Source organism: Pangasianodon hypophthalmus, chromosome 29, assembly GCF_027358585.1.
Source record: "Pangasianodon hypophthalmus isolate fPanHyp1 chromosome 29, fPanHyp1.pri, whole genome shotgun sequence".
Taxonomy (NCBI): domain Eukaryota; kingdom Metazoa; phylum Chordata; class Actinopteri; order Siluriformes; family Pangasiidae; genus Pangasianodon; species Pangasianodon hypophthalmus.
In genome coordinates this window covers 11,155,310-11,169,585 of record NC_069738.1, presented here as the reverse complement: position 1 = coordinate 11,169,585, position 14,276 = coordinate 11,155,310, and the positions used below count along the sequence as shown (strand labels likewise).

The window sequence follows — 14,276 nt, the reverse complement described above, 5'->3', positions numbered from 1 at the left end:
CAGTATTATGGATTATGGTGAACCCCTCTTAGCAAATCATTTCTGGCTCATTTAAGGTCAACAGTGTGGAAATCACAGGAATATATTATCATGGGATACATTATAAATTGTTTTTGATATTGATAATTAAAGTTTTAGGTATTTTTGATTAAATGAACACCACTGTCAAATATGAAGAACATTAGCGAAGAACAGAAATGGAGTTAAAGAGAAGCCGAGCAGTATTAAAATGTAAACTCACCACAGCACCTTGGCTTAAGTCCTGCATAAAGCGCCTCATAAAATAAACACATATATACTCTGATCTTCTCCTGTAAAAAGTAATTCCTTGTTCTCTTGCTTTGAAGTGTGCCAGCATTTTTGCAAAAAAATCTTCATGGATGCTCTGAATTCAACTCAACTCACTGGGGAAAGTTGCTTCCACTATGAAGATGGTGCTGTTGACGAGTCATCTGGGTTTTATATTTATATTACTATACCTATGTACATTACCAGTCAAAGTTTGGACCCATTAAATTAAACAGATATATTTCACTGTCTATAAGACATTCTGAGAATGTCTTATTGTTGAGAATTTATTGTTGAAATTTATTTTTTTAAAACAAATTTTCACTATTATTATAATACACTATATGGCCAACGTTTGTGGACACCTGACCTTCACAACCATATGTGGTTCTTCCCCAAACTGTTGCCACAAATTTGGAAACACACAATTATAGAATGTCTTTGTGTGCTGTAATTCACTGGAATTAAGAGGCCCCAAACCTGTTCTAGCACTACTGCTGAAACAACTTGGTGTTTAGGGAAATTGTGTGTTTGCCATGTGAAATACATTTTATGCTCTTATTATAAATAGGTTTATACATGTTATATACAACAGCAGCCATTTTGTTAGACTTTGATTAGCATATAATGTTTGGGAGAGGAATATTTTGACTTATACAACACTATACAGCCATTGTATAAAGTATGTGGACACCTGAACATCACACCCATATGTGGATCTTCCTCAAACTTTTCCCACAAAGCTGGAAGCACACAATTTTATAGGATCTTTGTATGCTGGAGAATTTTCTCTTTAATTTCCCTTCACTGGAACTACAAGGCCCAAACCTGTTCCAGCATGTGCACAAAGCAAGCTCCATGAACACACGGTTTGTGAAGGTTGGAGTGGAAGAACTCGAGTGTCCTGCACAGAGCCCTGATCTCAACCCCCCTGAACACCTTTGGGATGAACTGGAACACCGACTGCACCTCAGACCTCCTCACCAACATCAGTGCCTGACCTCACTAATGCTCTTGTGGCTGAATGATCACAAATCCCCACAGCCACACTCCAAAATCTAGTGGAAACCCTTCACAGAAGAGTGAAGGTTATTATAACAACAAAGGGGGACTAACTCTGGAATGGGAAGTTCAGCAAAAACATATGAGTGTGATGGTCAGGTGTCCACAAACTTTTGGGTATAGAGTGTATAATAGAAAGAAGAAAAGAAAAATGAAGCCTTATGAGCAGGTTTGTTGAAAGGTTTGACTGGTAGTTGATTATATAATATGGTTAAAGGTGCTGGAAGATGAATGTAAAGCTGAATGCACAGTCTCTCTCTCTCTGTCTCTCTCTCTCTCTCCCCATATTTCTTGACCACCATAAAATAAAGGCTGCTGTGTCCTCACCTGATAACTGTTATGGGTATACCCATTGTTTCACTATAAGCACACTTAGCAGTAAAAGTGAATATAGACACAGGAACAACTCTGTCTCTGTACTGTTTTTTTTCTCTCACTGCAGTTCAACCTCATTCACATGACAGCAGAATCTCACTGAGGATCAATACTATTGAGCCAGCAGCTCCCAATGCACTAAGCTATTGTCTCATTTGGTATCTCATTAGAAGCTTTCAAGGAATTTAACACACCAGATAAGTATAAGTTTTTAAGATCTGGCTAACAACTCTGCATGCTCTTTTGACCAAGCCAAGAACATAGAAAAAGCCCCAGGAACAGAAATGCTTGGACTGTAAACACAAATAATACACAGAGAAGGGGAGTGACTATGTGTCAGCTTATCTGCTATGCGTCGTCTAATGATTGCAGGTTCCTGGAGGTCTTGTATAAAACCAGACAATAGGCCTCGACAAAAAGAGAGACCCACCAATCAAACACTGTGAATGTGTGTTTGTGTGTGGGTGTGTGGATCCCCAAAAGGCCCATGAGGACAGAGTTAAAGTATTGCACTTTTTTGCACCTCAGCAGAATAGGCGGAAATGTAATCAGCACAGGCCCATGCTGAGCTCTAGAGACTGGAGTGAAACTGGCCGAAGAGGAAACGATTGTCATCAAGCACAGGACAATCTTCTTTTGAGGCTGAGATTAAACAAAAAGAAAGCTACAAACAGTAAATGAAAAAAAGGAACTGCTGTGACTTGCTGACACTTGTTTATGCATGCAAATAAGCTGTTAATTATATCTCATATCATTTTCTGCTTGGATGTTTAAAGCTTACATTCACACTACATACAGTATCAGTGGTGCATGTTCACACAAACAAATAATATGATCCAGAACTCTGATATAATAAGAACTATTTCAGGAATAATCGATTTATAGATCAACCATGAATAATCAATTGATATCAATTGATTAACCAGATTAGCTGAGTAGAGATTCTAAGCTCCTTTACTTCACACTATTGGCATCTGGGCAACGTTGTCCTATTTTCTCGGTTGCTGAAGCCGGAGCACCAGATGCCCCGCACAGAGAGATGCATTGTGGGAAACAGGTGGCAAGACTGAAAGAGGCTCATTCTGTAGAACTCACCCCACGTGAGGTCAGAGGGCACTGAAGGCCAGCTGGAGGTTCGCACCAACTGCCAGTCAAAGTCATCCTCCTGTTCCTGTCTGTACTCGCACAGGTCGGCATTGGAATCCTCCTCAAATGTGCAACCTGCTTCACAGAGAGAACAACATGATTACAATCACTGCTGAGTTTTAAAACATAACACATTGCTGGGTTATCCTATTACTAAATATGCAGCCCAGTGCATTTAGCCCTAATAAAGAGCATTCCTAAAGTGATTTGTTTCACAAACAAATGCTTTTTTCTTTGGGCTCAGTTTCTCTAATGAACAATGAAACTAATATTTCTATTAGACAGATTATGTTGCTCTGAGAATAAATAGGTGGAATAAATATGCTGAACATGACTGGCCTTTGTAAATCTGAAGAAAAATTCATTTTAGTTCATGTCATATTACATCCATCATCAGCTACCATGAGAGTCTCTGCATAATCCACTGCTAAGTATTAAACAGAACAGAGGGTAGAGGTGTGCAGCAGACTGTTTTTTGTTGTTGTTGTTGTTGTTTTGGGGTTTTTTTGTAGGTGTTGCCCACTCCTGTAGAAACTTCACCTCACCCTGCCGACTCCTGCAGTTATTTTTGTTTGTCCTCATTGTGATATTTTCTAATGAACTTAGTTCCACAAAATGTAAAGAAATAGTAATTTGAACCACAGCATCCCTGACCAGGATAAAACATATTTTGAATATGAATGAGTAACTGCAATTAAACGTGTCAGGCATTGCTGCACAAGCACCTCACCGCATCCAATACACTTCCTGAGATTTGTCCCACAAGCTTTATATCTGACGCTCGAACTCTGACTGCATGACAGTGAACACCACCTGCTTCCCCGGTTATTTTGCTAGGTTCTTTGAGTTCTGCAGGATCCCATTCCCGACACAACCCCTATATGTGGGTTAAAATAGTAACTTAATTCCTTTCTCACATAGTCAGTTCTATTTCACAAAACCTAACCAACAGGGGCAGTGACAATCACCTGGATGCCTTCTTGTGCATGTGCATGCCTGCCGAGACCTTGTCACTGTAACAATGTAGTATTTGTTATAAATGCCATTGTCAATCATTCCCTTATTTCTTCTCACCTTGCACACATCAGACCTCGGGTATCTTGTTGCTATCTGTGTAAAAGCTTGTGACTATGGTCAGAGATACATCCTCCAAAGCTGGCGACAGAGGTAGGAAGTAACAAATTATAATTACTTTGTAACAGTTTAGAGTTCAATCCAATCCAACCCAAGTGCTGCAGCCAAATCAACCTGCTAATCTTTAAAGTTCTTACCTAATGACAACTGATAAACAGAGTATAAAAGTCAAGCAAGTGATTATAGTCTCTTTCTAGGAATGTACACTGCACCTTTGTGACACTGGTCATTGAAACTTTATTTCTGGCAAATGGACAACTAGGCCTGGATGCAGGACAGCTCTCCAATAATCTGGTTTATACCATCACTATTTTTTCAGAAATTAGAAAACAGCACAGCCAAATGGAACGACTACATGACACCCTCAAACCACCACAGCTAATGCCCACATAAAGTTTAGAATACAAACCCTAAATGGACAGAGTCTTGCTCTTAGGTCCCTAGCAGGCACATGAGTGACCACAATTTTTGTGGGTCAGACTCCAAATAGCGCAGCACTAACCAATTGTGGAGCCTCTCCATTAAAGAGGCGGACTGGAGCTGTTAGAAATAAAGAAATTTCAGAAGCGTGGTGTAATCCTGCAACCCCAAATACCACTGAAAGAGACATGTCTTCATCTCAGCAAGAGGCGCATGAGTTCTAACTCACCGGAGGCACAAGGCCTTTCTTACAAGAGTGTTCGGTCTTGAAGTGGTGCCCCACTGGAGAGAGTTAGGCACCTCGGACGCCTCCCTCACACGCTGGGGGCGATTTAGTGCCACAGAAGCCCAGAAGGCATGTGGGGCCCCAGTGTGAGAGTAGAACACATCACCCAGCTGGAACTGAGTCTATCTGGCCCTCAAGTTCTTCTGACTGGTTCTAAGACACCACCACATGCTGAGGCATTCAGACAACATTGTAATAAATGGTTCAATACCTAAAAAAATGTTCAGTACTTTCAAGTGTGCACAAATTACACATGCTAATTTGGTTCACATGACTGAGGCTTGCACAACTTGTGGAATAGATGGCCTCAAAGAGTGGGATCTGGGCATATTTTTCTTACCTTGCACACACAAAAAAACAGTATGCAATAGCTGTAATAAATCCCTCTAATGCAAAAAAAGGCTGCCATGAGCAACTTGGCTAGAAATCTTACTGACAGGAATCCCAACCTCTGCAGGTTAGATGACTAGATTTTACTGAGGGTTTAATTCAAGCCTATGATTATCTGCTTTTCCTGTGCAGTGACTCATAATGCTCATGACACTGAATTCACTTCTTTGTAACCGCCATCACAAATTAATTGACTAATTTTTAAGAAGCCTATTTTTGAAGGAGGGGTAAAATACCGGTGTTCAAAACAGAGATGTGTTAAAAACGCAAAACCAGTTTACCCTTACGAACTGGTGGTACATACACACAGCACACAGCTAAGTGTGTCAGATGCTCCCTGCGCTTTTACTTATCACTTATTAAGCTATTTTTATGGCCTAATATTTTATAGATTTTACTTGACTCCTGAGTCATCTGGCTCTAACCAATGAATTCAGATGATATTAAATGAAACCATGCTTGAATTATTTAGTTACTTAATTGAAGCATATGAAAGTGGAAAAATAATACTACTGAAATTTTTTTCATCAAGTTAACCATTTTCTTTTACTTATTTGATATTATGGTTGGTTCAGTGGGACATCAATTGCTGTAAAGTAATGAATAGAACCAATAGGAGGATAAAAGTAGGGTCTATAGATGGCGAACTGCCTGATTTTAGCTCACTGCAGAGCAAAAATTTGTTTATATCATTATTATACCTAATCTGCCACTCACCAATTTCCAACCAGAGCAAGAGGAAGAAGTCTCTATGTTCATTTCAATCCCTCAGTCAATGAGCTCTAGTCAGAGGGTTTAAGTGTTCTTTCAAGTATAAGACAGGGAAAGTAATTGTTTGACATGCTAGACAAGAGTGCTACATTCAGTGCTCTCAAAGCAATTAGTTTTGCTACGAATGTCATAATATCCAATAGTACACACTACTAAAACTACTAAGTATGGATAATTGCAAGGTACACTGGTTTATATCAGATAGGTAATCACCAGGCAAAAAAAAAGAAATGCCTGGAAATGAAAGCCATTTGCCTGGGTAGACTTATCTAAACATACAATACACTTAGTGGGAGAGAGAATTATGTGGTATCATGTGGCCAAACACTGTGTCATCAGGTGACATTTGAAGGGTTTTGAAGGTTGTGAGGCACTCTACAGCACAAACAGTGGTGAGCAGGTTGTTTCCCCATTGCAGAATGACAGACTGAGTCTCGTTTTAGTCTAGTTCAGTGTATGGAGCCTGGAAAAAATCCCATGCTGAAATCAGATTACGCTGCCTTCAAATCAGGCATTATACTGTATCTGCACTGTCAACTGTCAACCCACACTATACAGCTGTACCATCTGATCAAAATCCCACTATCTGGTGTCATCCAGAAGAGGATGGGTCCATTCTGAGTCTGGTTCCTCTCAAGGTTTCTTTCTCATGTCATCTCAGGGCATTTTTCCTTGCTACCTCAGATACCTCTGGCTTGATCTGAATTTTTGTAAAGCTACTATGGAAGAATGTTAAAAGAGTTAGAAATAAAATTGAATATTGTATACCACATGCCTTGTGTGACTATTGTGTGTTGCACCATGCCTCTGGATAAACAATATTTCTGCCTCTGTATAGTCTACAGATTTGGGTAGGATGATAAGAAAAAGATGAATTTATATATATATATATATATATATATATATATATATATATATATATATATATATATATATATATATTGGACAAAAGATTCTCAACCACAACTAAATTTCTGTTTATGCATACAGGGCCATAATATGTACAATAATTATTGTTCCATCTAATTACTGTACCAACTTGTATATGTCTTTTTGTATATATCTTTTTGCATATGTTTAATGGTTTTAGGTGTCTCATTTTAGTGTTTTTTTTTTAACCTCCATGTTTTTTGTTGGTTATAAAACAAGTAATAACCAGTTGCTAAGTTGTTTTAGAGCTTCCTTACTAGTTAACTACTGTATTTTTTTTATTTGAACTGGCTGTCTTTATTCTATCTTTCTAAACAAAAAGAAAAAATGATTTACCTGCTGAGCAAGAAAAAAACTAAAACTCTATCAATCCTTATGTCTCTCACAGAGTGTATCAAATTCTTTCACTCATTTGCTTTGTTTAAACTCTCACGCTCTCTCTAGCTCTCCGTCTCTCCTGATTGGCTGCCGGCTCCTGCCAGTCAATGGGTAGTCGAACTTCTTTCATGTCTGATGTTCGGGTGTTATAACCTTTGACATTTCTGAGCTAGTGTACGACATATGCATGCAAATTTCCCGCATACAGTAAGTGTGAATTACTACTACAGGATTGTCAGGATGACTCACAACAGCTCAATAACAGCATATTATAAAGTATTTTTTCCTCCTCTGAGTCAATAATGTTTCTTTCTTTAAGGAAAAAATAAATCCTACATCATACACTCTGTAGCTTTTTACAAAATTTAATGAAGGTACCCCACTGATTCTACTACTACTATAATAATATTCAGTAGATTATAGAATAATATAATATAATAAAAATTCACACACCTGCTACTTGTTATATCTGAAGATGAATCCTCTGTGGGAAGATTATAGCAAACTGCAAAAGTGACTCATAGGGCAAGTAAGCGAGCATGATAAATTTATAATAAGCACGGCCATGGTCAGATCACCCAAGAGACGCATTAGTAACATTACACCACTGATGTTGACTATTAATAAATGGCTGTTTGTTAGCTATCCTATAGATGATGATGAATTGTGCTTCTAAATAATATCTATTACTTTGGAAGCTACCACATTTTTAACAATACATTTTTGTGACCAATGAAATGAAAGATTGTAGTTATTTATTTAACTTACAGTAAATGGGCCTATCTTCATTAGTTGCCATGATGCTTTTACATATGCCCTACATAAGAAATGAATAAACACAACGCTTCCTTTAAGTCAACTAATCTAATTACAACTAGATATTCAACCAACACATTGTCGAGTCAAGCTTAAAAATATCGACTTTGACACTTTCCTAATATTGACAGGAGTAAAGGAATATCATGCAATCATTTACTCATTCATTCATTCATTCATGTTCACTAAACACTTTGTCTTGGTCAGTGGATCCACAGCTTATCCTGGGTCCAGAAGGTAGGGCTGTGACCAAGATGGGCATTTCTCTGCATATATGAGTGCCGATAATACACACACACACACATATATACATATATGAAGGAAAAAAAAAGAAAAAATTGTGTGTTTTTTGTACAAGATATATGAATTCTGTGAATGGCCTTTTAGTAAAGTATTTAATTAAGAATAATTAAGGCTGCCTGGGTACGTTGGGCAAGATGCAGAAATACATCTTGAGTGCTATGCTAGTCCACTGCAGTGCACCATGCACACACACACACACACACTCACACAGAGAACCAATTTAGAATAGCAGAAAATACACAAATAAACCAAATATAGTGAAAAACTAATAGTACTGCATGACATTAGCTACAGCCCCAAATAACTTCAGTGAGCTTGTTTGTGTATCTATTTCTCAGTCATGTGGTTGGGGCAGAATGAAGAAAGCAAATATGTCTGCTGTGAGTTTAAAGCTTAAGGCAATTTAAAAAATAATTAAAGAGAAATTGAAAAAAAAAAAAAAAACGAGATTTCATAATGTAATTGGTTTACGTTAATACTAAGTGAACTGGTCATGCTCACTGCATAATTTATTCTAGTAATTAGAAACATGTTTAGATTAGTTTAGATGTTTAGTTTAGATTAAGTTTAGTATAAGCAATGAAATCACATTTTGATGATGTTTGTATCTAAGCTATATGTAATATGGTCTCTTAAATCTGACTGACCATATATTACATTTTTTCCATGTAGGTGGAAAAAGGTGATGCCATCTACCATCCAGTGGGCTAGTCTCTGTTTAGACAGGGGATCTTCTTTTCTCTTTCTAATTGACAGACGAGCAGTTGACCTGATGATCCAATCAATGCCTTCTGGTCTTAGTTGTACCATAGGGCATATGCTGGGCATAGCAAGGAGCACTCAGCAGGTTGCCTATCATGGAGTGTTGCAAGGTCAATAGTTTGGTGAGATGACTTTGGGCTTCAACCACAAGCTCACTCTGTAGACAAATCTAGTAAGGATTGGGATGGAGAATTTTCCCTCAGGGTATAAAAAGGACTGAGCTAAAGAGCATATACTGCTTAATTTCCAGTATCAACAAAAAGCCATGTCTGTTGCCAAGTCTTATACATCGCTCCATCATCATTGGGCAAGGCCATTTACTATCAGTAGGCTGTTTACTTGGGTCAGACTCAAATTATGGTCTACCAGTCTGCCAACCAGCCATCCTGCCTTCTCTATGATGTCCACTGGTCAACTTCAAGGCAGTGGACATACCGTTGGTGTTCATCTTCAGCTTCCAGGAAGCTTAGACATTGGTGACCGTGAACCTGGAAGGCCCACTGGTTGGCTAAGTGGCGAGGAGTGGGAAGATACAGCAGAGTTTTTCTCATCAGTTTTGTCAGTTTTCCTGAATCTAGCTGTTCTGACTTCTGACAATTTTTCAAGTCTATTGTTCTGGGTTTTTTTTTTTTTTTTTTGACATCTTGCAATTCTTTTATTTTTTTCTTTAATCCATTTCTTATGTAATTTGGTGAAATGCTTGCATTCACTGTACTTGTATATACTTTGTATGGACTTTTTATTGGCATGTAAATAGTGGCCTACACTGTAAACTACCAGCAACAAAATGCTATTTTTTTGGTTGAGTTTATTTCCTCTGTCTCTGTTTCTCTCAGTTGATTTCATTCTTCAGTATAATGTCAAGGACTATGGAAAGACGAAGGAAGTGACAGTTATCCCAGACAGTGTTAGAGGCTATGTCTAGCCTCTCCTTCATCGTTCATGCCATACCTCTTTCTTGGTATGGTGGGTTCAGATTGGCACTGCAGGGTGTAGGGTGTTGTGTGAAATTGTTTCATTACAACTCCTCGTCCACACACACACACACACACACACACACACACACACACACATACACACATAACCCATCACTTACACAACCCACCTGCAGGACCACAAACACTCTCTCTCTTTGGAGTCAGTAGGATAAATGAACTGCTTGAGAGAAGGTTGAAAACAGAGAGAAAAATAATAATAAAAAAAAACTACAGAACATGGCAGTTGAAGGTTTACAAGCTAAAGTAAAACCAGGTTGGTGAAAGGTTGGAGAGAAGAGCTTTTAATGTATCTTATTTAATAGAGGAACAGACAGGTTGTTCAATTACTCTCGCCAATTTGCTAGGATAAGACAAGATACCCAGAGTACCAATTCCTCCAATTTAATTTACGCTGCTTTTCCCTTATACAGCAACATCAGTTAAATGACCACGTTCTTCACCTGGAATATTTACATCTCTGCCATACAAACATGCTTTTGACTGTATTACTGTGTAATATAGGAGTAAGAGATTGGCACTCAGGTGGGCTGAACAGAGTCTTGATCAATAGAAAATAGTGCTCGCTTCAGCAATCGGAATTATTACGGCTAGACCACATCTTTTAAAAGGAAAGAAGGGTGAGGGAGAATGGATAGGAGTGAAAGAGGTGTCAATGCTGCTGGAATGTATGAAAATTTAATTTAGCCTCCTGGAGAAGAGATTTGTTTTTCTCCAGAGAGAGAGAAGCTGAAGGGTTATGTCAAGGCTCGCACCATCAGGCCGAAAAACATGCACCCACAATGTTGATTCATCTGCCAGTGTGGCTACAAACACAACAGTTTGAATTTTTAGTGTGCAACTATCTGTGCACATTCCACCTTAAGAAACTTGTGTTTTGTTAAAAAAAATAGAACAATACCACAATACCAAAAAATCCCTCATGTGGTTGGTGCAATTTTTCTAATGGTGAAAAAGAATCAATTTCAGATTTCAGATTTCAGAGATTATATTTAGATCAGTTGGTTTTGACAAGGTGAATTAAAGTGTTAAAAGGATTTCGCTCTGTCGTATCACTTCAATCTCTTCTTTGCACTCATACCTTCATGCCCACACCTTTTGAATGGCAAATGCTATCAAAAAAATGCAGCTTAATTCTAAATGAAAGAGGAGTGGCAACTTTTTGAAGTGCCCCTGATAACCATATCGTTCATAATAAATATGTATAACGGATTACCGCCACCTATTAAATGTCTTTCCCTACATACGGTAATAACTGAGATGAAAATGAGATGTATCAGGTTGTTATTTTAAAATATATTTGACAAATGAATTACTATAAAAACCAGAAATCAACAGAACACCCATGATAAAGCAGTAAAGAAAACATTTGAGGCTTTATTGTGCAGAGCCTGTTGAGTTATACCTGTAAACTCTAGAGAAACTCTGAAGTCATTCCATTTGTTTTCTCTGTATAAAAAGCAGCATGGATGATAGTATGGCTGGAATACCAAGTGAGGGGATGCAGAGGGCAGTGAAAATCTCCCTGCTTCTGCCTTCTCACCCTGCCATGTTCTCAGACACACACACACACACGCACACTCACACAAAGTCCTGAGAGACGTAGCTGCTGGCAGGTGCTTGACCCCCATTACTGAGAAAAAATCACGCAATCCCATCAGGAATCACAAGACCAGCACAGACCTCGTAGAAGGTTTGCAGAGCAAAGCCAACAATAAACACACACACACACACACACACTTACATTCACACACGCATACCATGCTGTCATACTAACCTGTCATTTACAACAGTTCCATGATCTTTGCTGAAACAGAATTCACTCTCAATAGTAAACATGTCACACATTGTCATTTCCTATAATCTTTGAAATTCCCAGCTGGGGACACTCACACACACACACACACATGCACACACACACACACACACACAGGTTTATCAAGCTATCCTTATACCTAAAACTGAGCCTAACCTTAACCTCAGTAACCAAAAGGAAATGTTTATGTTCTTTTTATTTTTTTTTTTTTAAATAAATGCTACAAAAAAAAAAAAAATCCTCATGGGAACCAGCCAAATTTTATAGCTTGGGGCCAAATGTCCCCATAAGGATGGGAATGTATTTATACCTCACTAAGATGAAAACATAACACCCCCTACACACACACACATACTATTCCATTTACTAGTCATGAATAAAGTATCTCAGTGTTATATCTGACCTAAATGTTTATATTGAAAATCATTAGATTAGGATTATTCATCCATCCATTCTCTGTACTGCTTATCCTACACTGAGTCATGGGGAACCTGGAGCCTATCCCAAGGCACAAGGCAGGAGACATCCTGGACAGGGTGCCATCCCATCACACTGGGGAAGAAACCGGAGTACCCAGAGGAAACCCCTGAATCACGGAGAGAACATCCACACACACGGAGGATGCAGGATTTGAACACCTAACCCCAGAGGTGCGAGGCAAATGCGCTAACCATTTAAGCCACCTTTCCCCCTAGATTAATTAAGGATTTATTGGAAGTCTCTTCATGAGCTCTTTCAACTGATAAAAAACTTTTCACTTTTTGTGATTTTTATATGTAAAGCAGGTTAACAACATTCACTAGCCAAGTACGACAAGTAACAACCCAGAGCTACTTATCAGAATGTGAATTCGAGACCCTGGTGAATATTAGAGAGTACATTAGTTTAATTTGCGAGTGAACAGCCTGTTTAGTATCTATATGGAATGTAAATGCTCTTTTAAATAGGAAGTATTTCATCATTCATCCCTTCGATGAATATTACCTGCTTAGAATATAATATATTCTACATCAGTAGTATGGATGGAATTTTCTAATTAAAGTCGGTGGTAAACATGGAGAAACTAAAGAATGGTACGAGAGTAAATATGTGAGGTGTGATTCATCTGCAGCTACATTTGAGTCCCACCAAGAGCGAATGTGAGCGAATGTATACTCATAATACCCCAAAGCAATTAAGTAAATGTGCTGTTAATTTGAAAACAAGATGTGTGAATAATTGAAGAGCCATAATGGTGCTTCCATATTCCCTGCCTCTTCAAATAAGTGCCTTGCATTAAAGCAAAGAACTTTTAATGGTCCTTATGAGATCCTCATGTGGCATTAAATTATATCTTGTGGCAAATAAATGGCAAAAACAAGTGTCCGCACAAGAGGAATCCCTTATGGAAGGGTTAAGCAGAGCATTTACATAGTTTAATGGTTCTATTTTGCTAATGTTGTTTATTTTAAGAATACTTTTTTTCTCCCCAAGGTTGTGAATGCCTGCACTTAACAAAATGGCAATAACATAAACAAGTCACAAACATGGAGCCACTTGAGTGCGTGTAATGTCCCAGGGGACATTCACATTAGCTCTGTTGGACAGAAACGACAATGTGCATTTACTTTTTATCACCACATACAGAATACTGGCTCTTATTCTTCAAAGATGGGTACAGTCCATTTAATCGTAAAACAACGTAAACCTAATCGTATGCAAATTCCGCCGTGTGACCGAAGTCATGGACGGGGTGTGCGTGTAAATTTGAATTTAACAACCTGAAAAAGGCTTGATTTGATCAATAGTTTTAGCAAGTATAACTATTAAATAAAAATGATAACAACCCAATAATATTTATTAAATCATATTTATGAAATAACCAAATAATAATTGTTCATTGGTAACCTTGTAGTAAAATATAAATAATGGGTTTTAGTGTCAACATGTATTTTGTCAGTGTGAATAAGAGGCACAGACGTAGATCTTTATCAGATCCGTAGTCTTTGTATAATTGTGTAATAGTTGTGTTTATGCACAAGAGGCACCATGAAGTGCTGACATGGATGCACAGTCTTATTGGGCAGATGTGGATATAATCAAACTAATTATTACATAATATTGTGTCAATAATAAAAGTTAATAATAATAAATTAATAATTATGAATCATTTAATTTATTTCAGAATTTTATTTACATGAATTAAGTTTTTTTTTGTTGTTTATTTGTTCAGGATAGAAACGTATGTATAACGTATGTATATGTATATCGCAGGGTCACTTTAATACTGTTGTGTGTTTGTGGTTTTGTGCATTCTTGGTGTGTCTCTTTTGTATTTTTATCCTTTTTATAAGTAAAAAGGATAAAGGGATAGGTCTCCTATCCCTTGCTGCTGTAACAATGCAAATTTCCCCATTGGGGGACG

General features: G+C 37.9%; 1 protein-coding gene across 5 annotated transcripts in view; it reads right to left on the bottom strand.

The window, feature by feature from the left end:
* ptprua (protein tyrosine phosphatase receptor type Ua) overlaps window positions 1-14,276 on the bottom strand; it is a 229,125-nt gene that overhangs the window by 162,471 nt on the left and 52,378 nt on the right. For 4 of the 5 annotated variants that reach the window (XM_026942351.3, XM_026942353.3, XM_026942354.3 and 1 more), the window contains exon 2: window positions 2,821-2,949. In XM_026942351.3, coding sequence (XP_026798152.1) covers window positions 2,821-2,949 — 129 coding nt within the window. The remainder of the gene's footprint in view (window positions 1-2,820; window positions 2,950-14,276) is intronic. The other variant, XM_026942352.3, reaches the window with a different exon arrangement.